Genomic DNA, 18,356 nt, shown 5'->3' with positions numbered 1-18,356 from the left:
CTCCACATCATTGCATTCAGTTTTTATTCACGATTTGTATAGTGTCCCAACTTTTTTGGAATCCGGTTTGTAGAATATGCTGACAAACAGAATATCAAGGAAATAAAGAAGTCAGTTTGCAGAGATATATGTGTAATTAAAAATGACAGCACTGGTCATTTACTGTAGCAGAGACGGGATGCTTTTTGACCTGTTATGGCTGGGGGTGGGGTGTAGCACCATACATCTATTTTCCGAAAACGCTCCATCTAAACTGGGGTTGTGGGGGAGATCAGAGCCTATCCCGGGTACAATGGGTGCAGCTGGGAACCAACCCAGGGCAGTTACCAACACAGCACAGGGCAGACATACACACACACACACACACACACACAACTGCAGGGCCAACTTAGACACACCAATAACCCTCTCCTGTACGCTTTTGGACTATGAGTGGAAACCAGAGCCCCTGGCGACAACGGGGGCAGCGTGCGAACCCCAGACAGAAAGGACCGGAACCTTCTTGCTGTGAGACAGCAGCGCTAACCACTGTGTCACCACACTACCACAGGTTTTTTTGCATTTTTAGTTCTGATGATGAACTACACAGCCAGCATATAATCCGCTGGTGCTTAAATCCTGTCAGTCTCCTCTGTCGTGACAGTTGCAGCTCCTCTATTAATACAATATATTTTTTCTTTTAATATAGTAATTGCTATCCATGCCTAGATGTGCTGCACATCCAATATCTTACTTCATGCATCCAATAAAGAATTCGCAAACGCCAAAGAAATCCACCACCTCGTTTTACCAAACTTTTGTTATTCAATCTGTCACCTGCCCACAAGCTTATTTCCGGAGAGCAGTTTGCACGGTAGAATTCACTCATCTTGCAAAACAACATCTGCACTAAAAGTGAAAGAATGCAACATTTTACCAAACAAAGGATCGGAAGCTTACAAAACCACCGATTCCACGTACTTTACTTATAAATGAGTGACACCCAAAGCTACCCTGATTGCAACCGAAATGTTACTCAAAAACAGTTATTCAATAATTACCGCTCCTATGCATTTCACAGACCGCCTTCAGAGTAACCCGGCATGGATAGTGGCACTCTGGCTAGTGCACGGGAGGAAATGACTTGAGATTCATTTTGAAGAAATCCTTCTGTCTAGGGTGAGGTTATGTCCTGTTGTGTTATCTTTTCCTTTTATCCAACAATTCACCCATCCAGCCACCTATCTGGTTGTTTTAGACTGATAGGTAAAGTCCACTCTGCAAATCAACAGCGATTATCAAACAGCCAGACGTGCGAGTGTTCGTGTCATTTAGTCATTTTTCTGCAGCTTCTTCGCTAGTTTACCTCAGTGACCAACGACGCGCTATGACGAACATTTCACCCACCGGCAAGAAGGAGGGTAGTTCAGGAGAGGCTTCGTTTTTACAGAAGATAGGATTAGTTATGAACTCAAGGGAACAATAATGTCTGAAAAACTTTAATGTATTTAATTTGCGCGGCGAGGTAGCCTGCATACAGCCCAATTACATTGAAATGCAAAGACAAAATCCACTTTAGTATTTAATGACTAGGAAAATAAGGTACCAGCTCATTTTCCAAAATTCGTATCAACAAAGAAGCCGATCGATAATTGGAACGGAGGTTTAATTACGGAACTGTGTTCGTACATCATCCAGTTTTAATACTCTGCCTATCACATTATGCGCAACACTATAAACTGAAAAGGACGAACGAAATCCGTGTTTCTATAATAAATACAAAAGTTCGCTAATAAATCTTCCGTAAAGTTAAGACGCATTCAGTGATATTAAATTTTACAATGAACATAAGAATAATCATGATCGAAAATAATTACTAAATAAAACATAAGTAACAATTTACTTAGACTTACCTATTACGGCGTTCTTGCGTAGCTTAGTCTTCTTAAATCAGAAATCTTAATCATCCATTCTTCTGTCACATACTACGGTCGAGGGGGTAAAATGGTAATGATTGTTGGCATTTTTGTAATATCTGGTAAAATGTTCCTACACCAGCAGGTTCCCGGAAAGTAAGAAAGACAGACATTGAACATGCCTGTCACCGACCTTTGAACGCCTACGTGTGAGCGCCGCTCATGCCAACTCTGAGGTTAAGCGGCGCGCATCCGGCTCCGCGCATCGTCTGTCCTCATTTCAAAGAAGTATCACAGGGTAAGTCCCAACCAAAGGGGCGATTCTCCACTCGTCTTAGCATTATCTACGCTTGGAGAAAATGGGAATGCTGAACACCTACATATGTTTCAAACCCGGATGCAACCCGCGAATAAAAAATGTACACATTCATCAAAATCTGACGTTTTTATCTATAGCGATTTATAGTGAAGGGAAGGGCCTTGACGCGATGCTCTGTTTGATGAACTGCAGGAGCAAAAACTTGCTATGTAATTCTAAACAAAGTTATACCATACAGACATAAGTATTGGGATGCTCCTCTTAATAACTCATTCAATTCAGACCCGTTGCCACAGGTAAGTAAAACCAAGCACCCAACCATGCAGTCAGGTTTATAGACATTTGTGAAAGAATGGATGGTTCTGAAGAACTCAGTGAATTCAAGCGTGATACTGTCATAGGATGCCACCTTTGCAATGAGTCTCTTGGTGACTTCTAGATATTCCATGGTCAACTGTAAGTGGTATGATTACAAAATGAAAGCATTTAGAAGCAACAGAAACTCACAAAAGTAAAGTTTGGTGGGGGAGGGATAATGGTATGGGGTTGTTTTACAATGATTAGGCTAGACTCCATAGTTCCAATAAAGGGAACCTTTAATGCTTCAGCATACCAAGACATTCTGGACAATTCTATGCTTTCAACTTTGTAGGAACTGTTTGGGGAAGGAAGGTCCTTTTCTGTTCCAGCATGACTGTGCATCAGTGCACAAAGCAAGGTCCATAAAGACATGGTTGGGTGAGTTTTGTGTGAGCTCTGACCTCAACCCCATCTAACACCTTTGGGATGAACGTTAATGGAGATTGTGAGCCAGGTCTTCACGTCCAACATCAGTGCCTGACCTCACAAATGCTCTTCTGGATGAATGGGCAAAAATTCCCACAGACACACCCAAAATCTTGTGGAAATCCTCCCCAGAAGAGTGGCAGCTGTTATAGCTGCAAAGGGGGGACCAGCTCCATACTGATGCCTGTGGGTTTAGAATGGGACATCATAAAGGTTCCTGTGGGTATCTCAAAACTTTCATATATTGTATTTATCCTGTTTAGACATATTTAAATAAGTGGTCTGGTCACTCATTTTTTACAGTGAGAATTTTTAAAAAGAGATAACTCGCAATGTAGTAACGTTATGTTAGTCAGTGCGGTGCACTCCAAGCCGCTAGATGGAGCCAAATCCATAGGTCCATTCCTGTCACGGTTATACCGGCATAAACAAAGAAGAATGAACTTCCGCAATAAACAGATTTTGTTGTTTCTTGTATCTACGGACTGACATGTATGGCATTGCTTTGTGTCTTTATACGAGTGTGTGGGATGTGCAGATAGTTTTACCTTTAATTTATATACATGCTTCTTACCCCACCTTCGACTTTTGGTAGGTACAAGTGTTAAATACACTTGTCTTAACCTTCTTTTGATACAAGATAATCGGAGTCGGATTTTGCAGTTATGAAGTTGCACAGATGGCTAATAAGCCGCCACCAAATTAAAGCAACATGAATTTGCCGTTCGTTCAAAGCTTCTCACCATTTCAGCATATTTAGCCTTGGTTCATTAGTATTGTACGACAAGATGTTTAAATAATGTTACCGTTTTATTTTCGTGACCCGTTTTTAATTATCCGGGCACACGGTGGAAACTTGGATACTAACAGTTTTTTTTTTTTTGAAATGGCGTTACGTGTTCATAGCGAAAAAGGAAGAAGAATCGCCTTGCTTTGCGATAGGTTATGGTAGGAGAGGACAAAAACTCAACTCCCACCGAACTAGACAGGACCGATTTAATTTCTGAATTAACCTAGCTGGAAATTAGCATTATTACAGTTTAATGGTCTTGCTATACATTACAGAATATATTGCTGAAGTCGTTAAATGTATGAGTATCCACTGAAATCATTGACTTTCAGGATCTGTGACTTATGGGACCCCAGAGCATTTAAGGATTTTTCCCAGTGTCCACAAGGCAGCGCTGTGCAGCAAACACTTCTGTCTGTGAGTGGGACATTTAGCCACTGCTTGTCTTCGGTCATTTCAGGTGCAGTGTGGGTAAGGAGCTGAGTTTGCCATGACTGCTCTTCTGATGGACCAGGGGAAGACTTCTTCAGACAGGTTGGCTGTTCCCAGTGTACGTATATTTCTGAGTTTTGTTAACAAGCTGGACTGTACGATAATTACAAAATGATTGATCTTATCGTCATTAGATGAAATAATAGCCATCGTTCACCTTTTTCACTACCTGGTGTTTGGTTGGGACAGGGAGTTTGGTGTTGATGCTGTGTCTCATGTATGTTAAGCTAGGGAACACTTTCAGAATTCCCAAGAGGAAGTTTCCTGCCAGTGGCACTGGCGTACAGATGCAGTCTCCACTTTCCCGCCTCCCGGAGTCCAGCAGCCTCAAGGTGATCCCGCACGAGTGTCACCCGTGGCATGAAAGATTTTTAAAAATTTCTGAGAAGTCCAATTTTAGATCTCTTATCTGATGTGCTTATCAGGTGCAGTGGGGCCGGTTGTCTCAGGACCGCAGGAGGTCGAGGGGACTGGGTCAGCTGGATGGTACCAGATCCTCAGACATCAGCCAGATGTCTAACGGCAGCAGAACGGACAGGCAAGTGTTGTAACGCCTTGGTGTTGGACTTCTCTGTAGGTGGAGTGCCTTTATTCAGCCTGTGGACACTCGGGAAGTAATGCATGTGGCAGTGTTTCTGTTAAGCATGTTTATCAACCCTCTCTACTCACTCCGTAGTGATTCTATCAGTCGTTTCTTGCTCTCAGTTCACAGTCGCTACTATAAGCCTAAAGTGACGCTGCTGAACGTTTTCAAATGTAAACGTGCACTTTAGGGTTCTTCTGCTTCCGCCCTCCCTGTGTCTCTTTATCAGATCTGTTCAGATGTTTTGGCCCGTGATTCTTCCATATTGTCAGTTAGCCTATGTTCTGCACCTTTTGGTTCCACTGTGTTTTTAGGTGCATTTCCATAGTGTCCACCAGGTGGTGCACACAGATCAGAAAATGTTTTAGTGTAGTGGGCAGGGGTAAAAAAAATCAAAATACTCCACTAAGGCACATTGCTACATAGAGGATCATTGGTTGAAATTAAGCTGCCCAACCTTGCCATGGTGTTTAGCCTGTGTGCCTGTCTTCTGTGTACAGGGTAGCACTTTTGGGTGTCCTGAAGGTGGCCCCCCCACAGGAAATGCATAGCGAGGCTGTAAGGATACATGTGAGCAGCTTGCAGAATGATCCTGTGACCCAGCACAAGGGGGCGGCACCCCAGACCTGTTCAGATACCTGGGTGCACAGGTCGGCACGCCGGCCCCTCCCTCCCCGTCCTCAGTCTTCTCCGCTGAAAAGGTAGAATCCAGGTCATGCATGACTGCTGCGCCTTGGCCCTGCTGGGCGTTTGTGCTCATCGCTCAGAGTTTGCGTTCCAGGTTCCGGCCCAAAAGGGCATCAGACACCTTGTGCCATGATGAGAACCTGCAGGGGGCTCCCTCCTCGCCCAAGGGGAGGAGAAGCAACGTGGGACTGAGAGGTGAGAGTGAATAAATTCCTGCGTAGCGTCGACCAGGGTCAGAGGTCATCGTGCTCAGTTATTGGGGAGGTGGTGCAGTGTAACAGTGTGTTCTGTACTTTGTCTTTTTTGTAGCATCAAGGGGTGAGAAATTGAAAAGGGGCAGGGTAGTCAGCATGGAGTCGACTAAACTATCCACGCATGTGTTCTCACTAAGTTTATCCGGTCAGGATTATTGGCATCCGGCGTCTCAAGAACATTCTGATCTAGCAGTGAGATGTGATTTAGATTGAAAGCCGTAACCTTGCAGGGCGATATTAAGTGACAGCTTCTAAAACAAACGCCGTCCTCACTGGGGCTGCTCTGAGTTTTCCTTGCTGTGTTTCTCACTGCTGCTGTAGCTTTATCAGATGGTGAATACATGTCGTAATGTGCTCTGTATGTTCTGAGGCTCTCAAGTAAATAAACAATCCCTAAGTTTATGGACCTGTTTAAAGCCCAGATGTTCTCTCTGTCTGTATACTTTTTGCCACATTTCTCCATCTGGGGATCTGTGCCCTGGCTTGGCTGAGCTCTACCCACTTACCACCTGTGCACTCGTGGTTGGGACTCGTGGTTGGGACTCGTGGTTGGGACTCGTGGTTGGGTCTGTTTGTTTTTCTTTTCTTTTCTTTCTTTCTTTCTTTTTTGTAAACACCACTCAGGGCTACATGAACCAGCAACCTTTGGGTGTCCATCTTGGAGAAACGCCTGCAACCTGCTAACGGTTCCTTTCACTTGTCACTCTTGACCCTTGTCCTTCATTCCCCCAGGTTCTCTCCAGCTGGAACAGGAACGAGAAGTGGGAGAGAAGACGATATTAGAACACACTGGCTCATCGCCTGGAGAATCGAAGAGATTCTTTCGTTCTGATGAAATCAAGGAGGTAGATCCTGGGATCTGGGTTGTTGGTGAAGGAACTTTCAGCCATTCAGTGAAGACATGAACCGTCACTTCCTGGTAGTTTTAGACATAGAGTAGATTTCTAAGTGAATTTATGCCTGTTGTGTCTGATCTGCTGCATTTATGTGTGTAAATATAAAGGATATTTAACTAAAGTGGTTTAACTAAATCTGCACAAAGCAAAGTGGTGGACGGATGCCTCTGTAGATCCTGTGCCCACTCTGGGCTATTTTGTGTCTGTGTGTTTGCATGCAGGAAGAGAGAGAGAGAAGGGCTATTTTGGGGCCCAAGATGAAAGTAGAGGACACGGGGGTCACAGTGGAGTCTTCGAACCCCACTGGGCTGCCCAGGTCAAGTGCCCCACACCACCCCAGCCGGACGAGGGGCGAAGAGTCTGTCGATAAGCAGGTGTCCCTGGCAGCACCTGCAGGCTCGGTGGAAGGCGGCGAAGTGGCCTTGCTGCTGCGAAAGGACCCAAAGCGTGTGAGCAGTGCCTCCCAGAGACGTAGGCTTCAGCTGGAGAAGGTGTTCCCTCCCATCCGACATAGAAAACCTTCACTGAGGCCCACTGAGCCAAGTAAGTGTCTTCTGGCAGAGTGTTTGGGGTCAGTATCGGCCCGGCCCGCTGGCTCTCTCTTCCAGGGGCCTTGGCAGGGGATGCTCTTTCCGGGGTAGACCCAGGGCATTTTGGTTCCTGCTGCTGTCCTCCACAAACAGATGATAATTCAGGAATCACCTCATCATTTCTACTTGAGGAGTTGTATTATTGATTAAGAAAATAAATGAGCATGTTGCCTTAGGTGGGTTTTGCCTGGAGAAGTATCAGTGGTGGCACTGCTTCCTGTACTCAGTGCTGCTGTCGGTGGGCAGGGTGGGTATTGCGACATCTTCATTTTGACTCGGAGTGGTCCTGGTTGTTCACCAACTCTGCTCTCCCTCAAAAGGCACCCAAGCAGATGTTATGTGGGCATTTTACACACTCTGGCCATGCTAGTGTGGCTGCACCAGCGGCAGTTTCTCCGGATTCGAGCTGTTGAAGAGCAGGGGCTTTGAAAGCTGGTCCAGGTCCCTTTAAGCCCGTAATGGGCACTGTGCCTGGTGCTGGGTGTACCTGAGCCGTCAGCTGAATGGCAGATGAGTAAATGCTAAATCTTGATGAAGCGATGCAACGTTTTGATTTATTTTTCAGCTGTTGTGTAAATGCTGAAATTGCATTTAAAAGGAAAGGTGTTTAGAAACGGCCCCTTCAAAATCCACTGCTCTTTACTCTCTTAACAGTAAGACTGTTTTCTGCCGTGGTTTATGGCTGGTGGCTGTTCCTTTCCCTCCAAATACTGGAGTTCTGTACCAGCAGGCCTGTAACTTCAGTAACCCTGTGGTGTGGAGTGTAGGGTTTCGGAGCCTTACAGGAATCAGAATCGTTCTTGATTCTCCTTCAAAGTCCATTATGTCACCAGGGCAGTGTCACGCCCCCCCATAGGGGTCGTAGGGGCTGCAGGACGAGCCTTAATTTAGTGACTCTGAGTATAAATGATGCAGTATCTGTAAAAACCCGAATGTTCGCTGGGCAGGGTGGGGGCTCTGGGAGTCATTAGAGGGGGCAGTCTACCCAGAGCTGATATATTTGTTTGTCACTGGGCGACGTTCCATACAGCGAGCTGCCCTGCTGTCCCTTGGAAAAACACAATCCGAAAAGCTCCAGAACTCATTTCTGTTCAATTGTATTTGAAGTCATGGGGAGTCAAATTGTTTTGTGCTCTGCAGATCGTCTGATCTTCTGCTGTGCGTGTGTTTAACGATCTTCTTTCCAGCAGCATGTAACTTTATGAAGAAGTACGCCTGTACCGAGATGTCGGTGTTAAACAGGCAGCATCATGGTATAAGCCTGCTATTTCCCATGAAGCTTTGCTGCTCCAGTAGAATAAAGATCAGAGTACATTGGGATGGTCATTCGCTGACAGATTAACTACGGCGCATGTGATCCACCAGATCCATTGAAAATAAAGTTCTGACACGTAAAACAAGCTCTTCATTTCGGTGTCAGTTTATACTCTAGTAGGAGTGAAGGTGAATATGTGACTTTTTAAACTTTTTTTGGTGGTGTTCCTCACGCACGCGTCAGTGACGCTGTGTGAGATGCGCCAGTTCTGAGCGACATGTATCTCTCTCAGTTGTGCTGTCCAGCGACGAGGAGGAGGTGGAGAAAGATGGGCGGAGTCATCACCTTCGGATCTCGCGCAGTCGGAGTGCGCCGGAATCCAAGGACGAGCTCGCTACTGAGAAGGGCGCGGGGGCACAGACTGAGAAGAGGGACATGCATCCGGTATGTGCCGACTGACCAGCGGCAGGAGGGACTGCTGTGGGACCAGTTATACGATGTAACTTCAGGTCCGGAAACTAGGACTGAAATGGTTCATGGATGTTTCTGTGCAGATGTTTCTCATGGTTTCTGGTAGTTTTTTGCTGGAAATACTTATTTACTGGCCATTTTAAATGGTTAAAACATCCTGTGGCAAAATGTAATCCGTGGTCACGAATGTTTAATGTTTTCAGTGAAATATTTTACCGCGTATTGCATGATGTTCTTGGCGGGGCCTTAGCGTTGAGTTGCTTCGCCTTGTCCTGTGTGATGTGCGCTTGGCTTTTGGTCACTCACTGTGCTTGTCTGTGGTGATAATACCTGGTGTCCCCGGCATCATCTTGGCTGGACTGCTGAGCAGATGCAGGCTTTGTGTGCATTAAAGGGCCAGTTTGGGGGCTTGTCTTACCTTCTGTGCCCTTTGGACCTTTAAGCTAGAAAGCTAGTCCTCATTAACAAGAACATGTCGTGCGTAAATGTAGTCTTTGTGTCCAGGATGCCACAGGAGTTTCCTGCGATTCTTCCCTGCATAATGTGGGACTGGACGGCTGAATTGAATTTGATATAGGTGAAGCTTCAGCTTGGTGAATTGGTATGGATTGTCTAAAATGCTGGGATCTGTGAAAGGCAGGTACTCGTGTGCACTGAGGTTATGTGACAAGCAGGGGGGCAGGGCTATGCTGCTCTTGAGGAGGTGGGATCTTCTCCTGAACCTCCCTCGTCAAGGACCGACTTGGAACAGCCTGTTAGCCTTGAGTGTGGTTCTATCTGTAGTCCACCGTCAAGAATAAGGGTCTGAAATGCACATTTCCCCCCTTGTAGGCTGAGTCCAGGACATCAGCTTCAGGTCTGAGAGCAGGAAGGCCGGCGGGAAGCACCGAAAACTGCAGTGAGGAGTCTTCACTGGTGGAGCTGCAGTTCTTGACTCTGCATGCAGGGGGAGCAGTGGTTGAGGCTAACGGAAACATCATGGTGAGGGTGCCTTTGCCCCGTGGAGGAAGTGGTGCCGGGCGACTCTGCAACAAATCCTGAAAGTTTTGGAAACACGGGAGCTTCTCCATTTTCCCTTGGTGGAGAAATGGGGGGAGAAGCTGCTGTTTCCTACCCTGGAGATACTGGCTCTGCAGTGTGTGCGGCTCGCCCACCGTCCTCCAGATGCCTGGTCTGCTGGACGATAGTGTCTCTCATAGCGTTTCAGGTGTGATGGGTGCAAACCGTGGCACGAAGTTAGAAGGGGCGACCCAGCATCTAGGGCAACTGTTTTCTTGCGGTTAATTGGAAACACCCCGAGTGTGTAAACGAGGCCTGCGTCGCCCACATTGTACTGATTATTCAGACACGTCGCAGGGCAGTCTCAAGCAGCCCTCTGCTCGCTACAGTATTTTACGCTTCAAAGAATGAAAACCCTTTAAAAGTAAAGCACAGGCTGGTTGGTTTTGCTTTAATGAGCAATTAAGGCATGCTATGGTGTTGATATAACAACGCTGTGAAAAATGAAGCCAAGTTTATTAATTAGGTAAAGCAGCATGAATCAAGCTTGATTGGGCCCTGCGTGTGTCTAAGGGGTCTGTTTGGTCCTGCTGCAGACTCGCTTTGGTCAGGCTGGGGCCGTGGCTGTTGGGGTTGTTCTGATTGGCTCTCCAATTTGTCATGTGACTGCTCTTGATGGCAGTCTCTCGCAGACTCCTGGGGGCAGCGTCCGTCCTTTCCACGGCTGCACCTCCAGGCATATAACTTTGCTCCGTATTCTGTTAACAAGCTTTCATGTACCTAGTAATTCTGCACCCCCTTTTTTCCCTCCCTACAGGTCACAGCAGACTGCCTAATTGTAACTGTGAAAGGTAATCTTTAGTTTTTTGTTGTTCTGATGAAGTGGCAGTGAGTTTCTGCTATTGTGCTGGTAAATGAGGACATCCAGCAGTCCTCAGGCTGTGGCAGCAGTTACACCAGGGCTGTACTGGACGACGTGCGGCAGTACCGAGGTTATCCCAGTGAGCAATGTGCCTTTGACGGTGTGTTTACACTTTTCTGCCAGAGTGCTTCACTTCAGAGTAAACTCACTCAGTGCTACTTTTGGCTGAGCGGCTCCCAGCGTCAGTGCCGAACTGTTTGTTTGAAAAGCACAGCACTGTTATTGGCCTGAGAATAATACAGTGTAACGTGGTGAATCGATCCATCAAGGGCCGGCTTGTTGTCTTCGTTTCACTGCTAACCAGCCTTGGCGTCTTTTGGATGTTCGTCTGCGAGCCTGCAGGACGCAACTCTAGGGCTGCGGCATGGTGGCGAAAATCATAATCGCAATTATTTTGGTCAACATTGTTCGACAGTAATCACGATTATTTAAAACGATTAGTCATTAACTTTGGAAATATCATGTATTTATTGAACTTAAAAACAACGTTTTAAACAGTGGATTTCCTTGAATTCAAATTTTAATTCGGCTTTAATTTATAACACAGGATAAGACAGGAGCATCATTATGAAATAAAATGTAGCACTGTATTCGTTTTATCTTGATTGTTTGGTTTTGATAATCGCTGGAAGGCGACATCGTAATTGGAATTAAAATTTGATAATTGCCCTGCCCTACGTAACCCTACTTCTTCTGTTCTACATAGATCCCTCGGGTGAGGCAGTGGTATCGCTGGCTCTGGTGCCCTCCGAGCTACGTGGGTATTGTACGTGGGCTGGGCAGCCCAGTGCCCTCCTCCTCTTCCTGTGGGTGTCCGATGCGCAGGCGAGGCTCGTCCAGCAGGAGCTGTCGGTGGTGAGGCCCGTTGGGCAGCCAGGTGAGCCCACAGTGCCTGACCTTCGTGACCTCCGACCTTTGTGACCTCCGTGACCTGCCTCGTTCGCCACTTTGGTGCAGCACATTTCTGGTGCAGCACGTCATGGTGAGATGTGGGTAACCATGTTATCACCAAGTCAGAAGCTCTGTTTTTAAAGTGTCTGTCGTGCAGTGTGGCTGTCAGTTTCATTGGCCAGGTTTCTAATGAGTTTGATGGTAGCGCTTACTGGCTATTGCTACCAAATACCATTACTCAGAAGGTCTTGGATTTGACAGGTTTCCTTCTAGCAGGATTATATTGCACAGTTTGCTTGGTGTGAGGATTGTTTCAATATGGTTCCCAAATGCTGTTATGTTTACATATTGATGTGAGTTCACTGAAATGGAAAAAAAAATCATTGGCTGAGTAATGATTAATAACGGGGGCCCGTATCTGGTGAACCTGTCAGAATGGGAAGGAGGGTGACCGATGACTACTAAGTAAATTAAATTTTGCTTAGGGCTCTGAAATGTGGGACTGCTGCTGTTACCTTTATGTGTGGAAAACAGAGGGCTTTGAGCCTTGTATTGAGCCTTGTATTGAGCCTTGTTTTGAGCCTTGTTTTGAGCCTTGTATTGAGCAGTGTAAAATCCTGAATCACTGAATCTGCTAATGCTTTTGGGAAGAGCTTTCCAAGCACTTCTTTGGGTACATAGTGATGTGTTTCATGAAGGACTATATGGATGCTAAAAAGGAAATGTGTGATTTTTTTTTTCACAAAGATGTTTCACGGTCTTGTTTTTCTGCAGAGCAAGCCTGTCCATTTTTGCTCCTGACGCTGAAGGAGTCTGCCGACGGCCTGCAGGGGGCTCTGTTGGCCTCTCTGTTGGACGTGATGGGCCAGCGTTGTGCGAAGCTGACTGTGAGGCTCGCTCTCTCCCGGGATCGGGCCACTGCCCTGGTGCGGAGCTCTCCCTGGGTGAAAACGCTGCTCCCTCTCCTGGAAAGCAAGCCCTCCCCTGCGTTAGAACAGGACCAGCTTGAGTTAACTTCGTGGGTTAGTGACCCTCTTGAATAGAAGCCTTCATCCTCCTCCTGGTCCTGTTTCCTTATTGGCTGTTCTGTTTTTCCCAGTGTCCTCAGCTTGGGAGTCTGACCCGGCGCAGCCTAAGGCGGGCGGGCACATCCGCGAGCCAAGAACTCAGCGCATCGCGCAGGTAGGGCGCCCTGAGGGAGATTCCGTCCCGTCATTTGCCGATTTGCTATTGGCCATTGACATGAATATTCATTTCTCACTATAGGTTGATTCAATATCCCCCACCTCCGTCCAAAGGGGGAATCACTGTAAGGATGGAAGACCTGGACTGTTTGAACAGCGGCGAGTTCCTGAATGACGTTGTCATTGATTTCTACCTGAAGTTAGTGCCGTTTGTCCTGAGCTATGTTGTGCGAAGCGTGTTTGAAACAGAGCGTTGTACGTGACGGATTGTTGAGCCGTAAAGCAAAGTTACGCCTGAAGGAGCTGTGTGTTTAAGAACGGTTTACTGCCCAAGCCTCATCAAGCAGTAAGTGGTCACAGCCGGCTTTGCTCCTCAGGTACCTGATACTGGAGAAGGCTCCCAAGGAGATGGCCGAGCGATCACACATCTTCAGCAGCTTCTTCTACAAACAGCTGACACGGCGAGGCGGTGCTGGAGAGGGGGGGGCCGGTGTCTCGTAAGAAAGATCCCAGTTTGGGCGTGGGTCATACCATTGTTTGTGAGAAGCTGGGGGGGGGGGGGGGTCCCTGGTGGTTGTTTCTCATGTTTATTCTCCTCTCTCAGGCCTAAACGCAGACGACACCACAGGGTGAGAACCTGGACCCGTAATGTGGACATTTTTAATAAGGACTTCCTGTTTTTGCCTGTCAATCAAGAGTGAGTGTGTGTTTTCTTTTTTTAAATAAGTGTCATAAGATATGGACAAAAATGTTTTTTTGACTTACTGGTGAAGATCTACCTGCGTGCAGAACACTCAGATAACAGCTTTAGGGAGGTTTCTTAGTTTAAGTCAAGTTAATGGGGCTTTTGATTTTTTTTTTGTTTATTAGAAGCTGATGTTAAGCATCTTATTTAGATTGTTTAACTGTTTGTAATATTTTATAGTTATTCGTGAAGTTTTTACCTTTTTGGTTGTTCAGGCTGTTTTGTTATCCAGACACTTTCACCATGAATATATCCCTGTTTGCCAGCATGATGTTAAAAGCCAAAATAACATGATATAGCTGCATGCAGACACACACGGAAAACCTGTCCTGTGATCTGCTAACCCTTCCACGGCGTGTGAGTTTATGAACTCCATGCAGAGTTATAAGTTGGCTGTAAACAGATGTGTACATATTTCTGATTGTTCAAATGAGCGAAGGGAAGCTGGGTTACTTATGTACAAAGAGCTTCAGCTGAAACCATGTAGAGCCTTTTGGCTCCTGTGTTTGTTGGTATTCTGTCTACGAGGAGACAGCGTAGCTGTTGAATTGCCGTCATTCTCTGTGCGCTCGCTAGGGCCCACTGGTATCTGGTGGTGATCTGCTTCCCTTGGCTGGAAAGCCCCGTGCGTGAGGATCGGGGAATCCAATCCGCCCACGGGAACAGCGGCGTGGAGAAGAGAAGGAGCTTCCAGGCGGCGGGCCCGGCCATCGATGATGGAAAGGAGACCACCGAGTCCAACTCTGCCTCTGCTGACGTCAGACGGGGGGGAGAGATGTATAAAGGTCACTTTTCACCTAAAAAACCCAGCCCCCCCCTGATATTACACATTGTACGTCTCTGCTCTGTGCGTGTGCTACGTGCGTTTTTAATTTGGGGGAGTCTCTTTTTTGACTTGAGTTATGCCTACCAGGGGTAGCATGTGTGCCGTTGATTAAAACCTGCTTGCTGTGTAACGTGTAAGGAGATGGTCAGCTATAGCGGTTTAGCCTGTGACAAATCTGGGGCAGCCTGTGATGAATGGGGGGAGGGGTGCCGAGTTTAGAGTGGGAAATAAAACCTTTACGGCACGTATAACTTGTTCTCAGGATGCGACTGAGCTGAGTGCTCTGGGCTGGGGGATAAAATTCTGCCCATCTGCTGTTTCTGGGAGTCGTCGTCTGAGACCGACGTGTCCCCTGAGTTCAGCTCTCGCCGTCCACTTTTGCTGAGCCCTAATACATTGCACACGGCTCACTAGAAGGCTGGTGGTTGGCATCTTCTGTTCGGTGTCCCCCTGATACGAATGGTTCCCTGTTAATCCTCCCTCTGGCCAAGTTTTGATGAATTAAACTGCTATGCTGATGTGGGTGGTTTGTCCCCCCCCTGCAGGTGGCCCGGAGGCAGATCCACGCGTGGCACGGGGGACACCCAGCAGTCTGCCGGTAATGAAGGACCCCGTCATTTCCCACCATGTACGCTCTGTAAGGTGAAACTGAGCACTGCTTTGCATTATGGGTACATTCTGAAGGTCGCTTATTTGTGTCCTGGCTTCCTTGTAGGAATGTACACAACTGGGGTGTCAAAGGAAAACAGTCTGCAAGAGGTAAGGCGAGACAAGGCCACATTAACTGTAATGCATCTAATACTTTACTACATATGCAGTTCCCCGTTAATCAAGCCTCCTGAATGATGAGACAGGCGTCTCCCCTTCTTGTTGTCATGACGTTTGTCTCCTTTGCTGTGGCGGGGGCACGTAGCTAAAGGAAATCCTTGAATGTGCCTTATGATCTTGACTGTGATTGGTGTACTAGAAGCCAAGGCGTTTCACTGCCCCCTAGAGCACCGACGTGACGCATCTCTGCTCTCCTCAGGCCCTGCATCCTGGTCATGGACTCCCTGAAGCTGTCCCGGCACGAGCAGATCTTCACACTCTTACGAGAGTGAGCACATCTTTTACTCAAACTAAAATATTCTGTGGACTGAAGGAACAATGATTGATTTGGAACGAGAACCAATCAGATTGTAGCGAAGGTGGGTCCAAGCAACTAGAAGAGGTGGGACCAGCCAGTCAGTTGTCTTGGTCCTGCCTTCTCTAGTTGTTTGGACCCACCCGCCCCCTACAATGTGATTGGCTATCTCTCTGAATCAGTCAGTGTTCCTTCTGCCCTCAGAATATTTTTCTGCAAGTAAAACTCCCACAGCTGTCATGTGGCGTGTCACATGGTTTGTTGTTTTATTATTTTCCTTAATATCCAGATGTATGTTTGTAGTTTTTTAAAAATGTAATTTTACTTGTGGTTTGATGGTTATCATGCTGAAATATTTTAGGCGGCACACTTTGTTTGAAGGTACAACAGAAGGACTGCCTTCTGGAGCGCATTCTGCTGAAGGCATCTGCTGCATCTCAGAGGAGCAGTGTGTCCTCTGTCAGTCAGGAAGTGTCTGCCTCCCCCAGGTACCTGGAGGTGGAGTGGGAGGTGCGGCGAGGGACTCCTCGTGGCTTCACTGCAGAGCAGGTGGTCGGGTCTCACTGCAGGGTCCCCCTGCAGGACAACAGCAGCGACTGCGGGCTCTACCTGCTGCAGTATGCTGAGAGCTTCCTGCAGGTAGCTGCCCACCACCCCCCCATTGGACCTGACACATTCATAGTCGAGCATCTATAGGCTACGAGTCTTTAATCACACACTCATGGGATGTTTTCATTGGTAGAGCAACTCGAGGTTTTACCAGCCACTCCGTGCAGGTGTTTGCAGTTAGACTGGCATGTAACAGCAAAACAGGTAATTGTCTTGGTGAATTAATTTGTGCTTGATGTCAATACCGCCCCCCCCCCCCCCCCCCAGAACCCTGTGGTGCACTTCGACTTACCAGTACACCTGGAGCACTGGTTTCCACGGCAGCGGGTGCGTATGAAGCGGCACCAGATTCGCGAGCTGGTGGTTCAGCTGTACAGGAAGCAAGGGGGCGGGACTTGAGCAGTACGGGAGGCATGTCTTAGGATTTACTCTCACCTGCCGATTCGTACCGGGCCCAAGCACATGTTTCTGACCATTAAAGTCCAGTTTTTTTGGATAAAAATACTAAAATCAAACGTCCTTTTTTTTAATGCAAAGTGCATCCGTCCATGTAAAGCACTTTTTATATATGTGATAATGCCACTTATTTAACGCCTGTATATAGTTAGTCATTGTTTATACATGAAGGATGATTTATTTATATATCACACTTTTGTATTCAACGTACTGTGGTGCTAAGATTTCCTGGAAATTTCACAGAAAATGTCCTTAATGCTGATGTAAGCTTCTACAAAAGGACAGACTGGACTTATTTTCTGAGATATTTTAAAGAATATTTATGTTCTCTTTTAAGCTTCAGATTATGGTTTTCTGCCTTGGTTTGAGAATAAACATTTGGATGACCAAATTTAAGTTGTATTATTAAGAATTTGATCTTTGAGTCGGCATCGTTTTGTTCCTGCTGTTTGGGATGCTGCTGGGATTAATGTGTATCTGTGGCTTTAAGTCTGCTGACCTCCCGGGGGGGGTGTAAGCTACATCTAATGAAGCCATAGGTTGGTTTAGTAAACACAGTTCAGTTTTGCTGAAATGCTTTGTATGGAATAGGATCTGAAGCTGTCAACTTGAACCCCCCCCCCTTGCTTGGGGGGCTCCAACCAGACAGCCTCCCACAGTGAGCTCTTAAATCCCTGGCCAGCCAGCCCGCCTCCCCCCCCCCCCCCCCCCCATGCCTTAAACTGCCGTGCCTGAAACTATTCAGCATCCAACAACCTGGATTTTATTCCCAAGATAGTAACTGGTTGCTCTGTTAAAATCATTTAGCCGTAGTTTTTAAACACATTTTTTTCATAACTGGTCTGATTTTAGCTTTTTCAAATAGCTTTTTTTATTGTGAAGAGTTCATGTTAATTGAAGTTTGAATTTACATTCCATGGCTCTTTGATTTTGTAGTTTGTCAGGAGCCTTGAGTTAAAGAAGTCTTTCTGTTTAGCCTACTGCTCCTTTTATCTTTCTTTTTTACTCAGGAAGATGGATATAATAAAAAAAAAATCTTGAAGGACTGATGGAACATGGCGTTTGTCTGATCTTTCAGTCATGTCTCCTCTTGGTTTGTCGGACCCTGATTTCTTGCCTGTTTGCCCTTGACGGTGTCCTGATTGCAACACTGTGATTCTGTCGACGGGGAAGGACAAAAATGTCCAAGAACACACTCCTAAATAAAACAGCTGAAATGACTGAACTGATTGATTTACATGGTGGTCCTGTTTGTTCCTTCTCTCTGCTGGATGCAAAGAGGATTAATCTGGCTGCCTTTTGGTCCAGTCATGGTCTGCAGTGGGGGTGTGGAGGTTGGTTAACTCCTGGACGGACAATTGCCTGGAGGATCAGTGCATGGTCAGTTTGACAGGAAGCCTCTTAAGCTTCAAACACACATTGTTGTGTCATGAATGATTGAACCTTGCATGAGTCCGTTAGGGTTTTCCTTTGATGAATTAACTGTGCAGAGATTATGTTTTGGGATTTGCACCAATTTTCGGGAAGTAAAATTGTGTGGAAGGCTCGCTCTTAGACAGGCTCATGCTGTCCAAAGTGGAAGG

The 18,356-nt window shown here is 46.6% G+C and overlaps 1 protein-coding gene across 5 annotated transcripts; it reads left to right on the top strand.

Moving 5' to 3' along the window:
* Positions 1-1,900: 1,900 nt before the first annotated feature.
* Positions 1,901-17,164, top strand: LOC125722891 (sentrin-specific protease 7-like). 5 transcript variants are annotated; one of them, XM_048999129.1, is made up of 24 exons: positions 1,901-2,193; positions 2,867-2,952; positions 4,251-4,340; positions 4,510-4,614; positions 4,708-4,820; positions 5,366-5,566; positions 5,647-5,747; positions 6,539-6,651; positions 6,924-7,245; positions 8,840-8,991; positions 9,850-9,999; positions 10,835-10,868; positions 11,646-11,816; positions 12,605-12,852; positions 12,930-13,012; positions 13,097-13,213; positions 13,392-13,511; positions 13,619-13,711; positions 14,336-14,544; positions 15,131-15,213; positions 15,301-15,344; positions 15,613-15,681; positions 16,197-16,347; positions 16,585-17,164. In XM_048999129.1, exons 3-24 carry the CDS (start codon positions 4,281-4,283, stop codon positions 16,714-16,716), a joined length of 2,871 nt encoding a protein of 956 aa, XP_048855086.1. In that variant the 5' UTR covers positions 1,901-2,193; positions 2,867-2,952; positions 4,251-4,280; the 3' UTR covers positions 16,717-17,164. The 5 variants fall into 5 exon arrangements, with proteins under 5 accessions (XP_048855086.1, XP_048855087.1, XP_048855085.1 ...); XM_048999130.1 differs by lacking the exons at positions 1,901-2,193; positions 2,867-2,952 and adding an exon at positions 3,444-3,591 and having other exon boundaries at positions 15,131-15,183; XM_048999128.1 differs by lacking the exons at positions 1,901-2,193; positions 2,867-2,952 and adding an exon at positions 3,444-3,591.
* Positions 17,165-18,356: the final 1,192 nt, after the last annotated feature.

The sequence above is a fragment of the Brienomyrus brachyistius genome, unplaced genomic scaffold (assembly GCF_023856365.1).
Source record: "Brienomyrus brachyistius isolate T26 unplaced genomic scaffold, BBRACH_0.4 scaffold44, whole genome shotgun sequence".
NCBI lineage: Eukaryota > Metazoa > Chordata > Actinopteri > Osteoglossiformes > Mormyridae > Brienomyrus > Brienomyrus brachyistius.
This window is presented reverse-complemented; position numbering and strand designations above follow the sequence as displayed.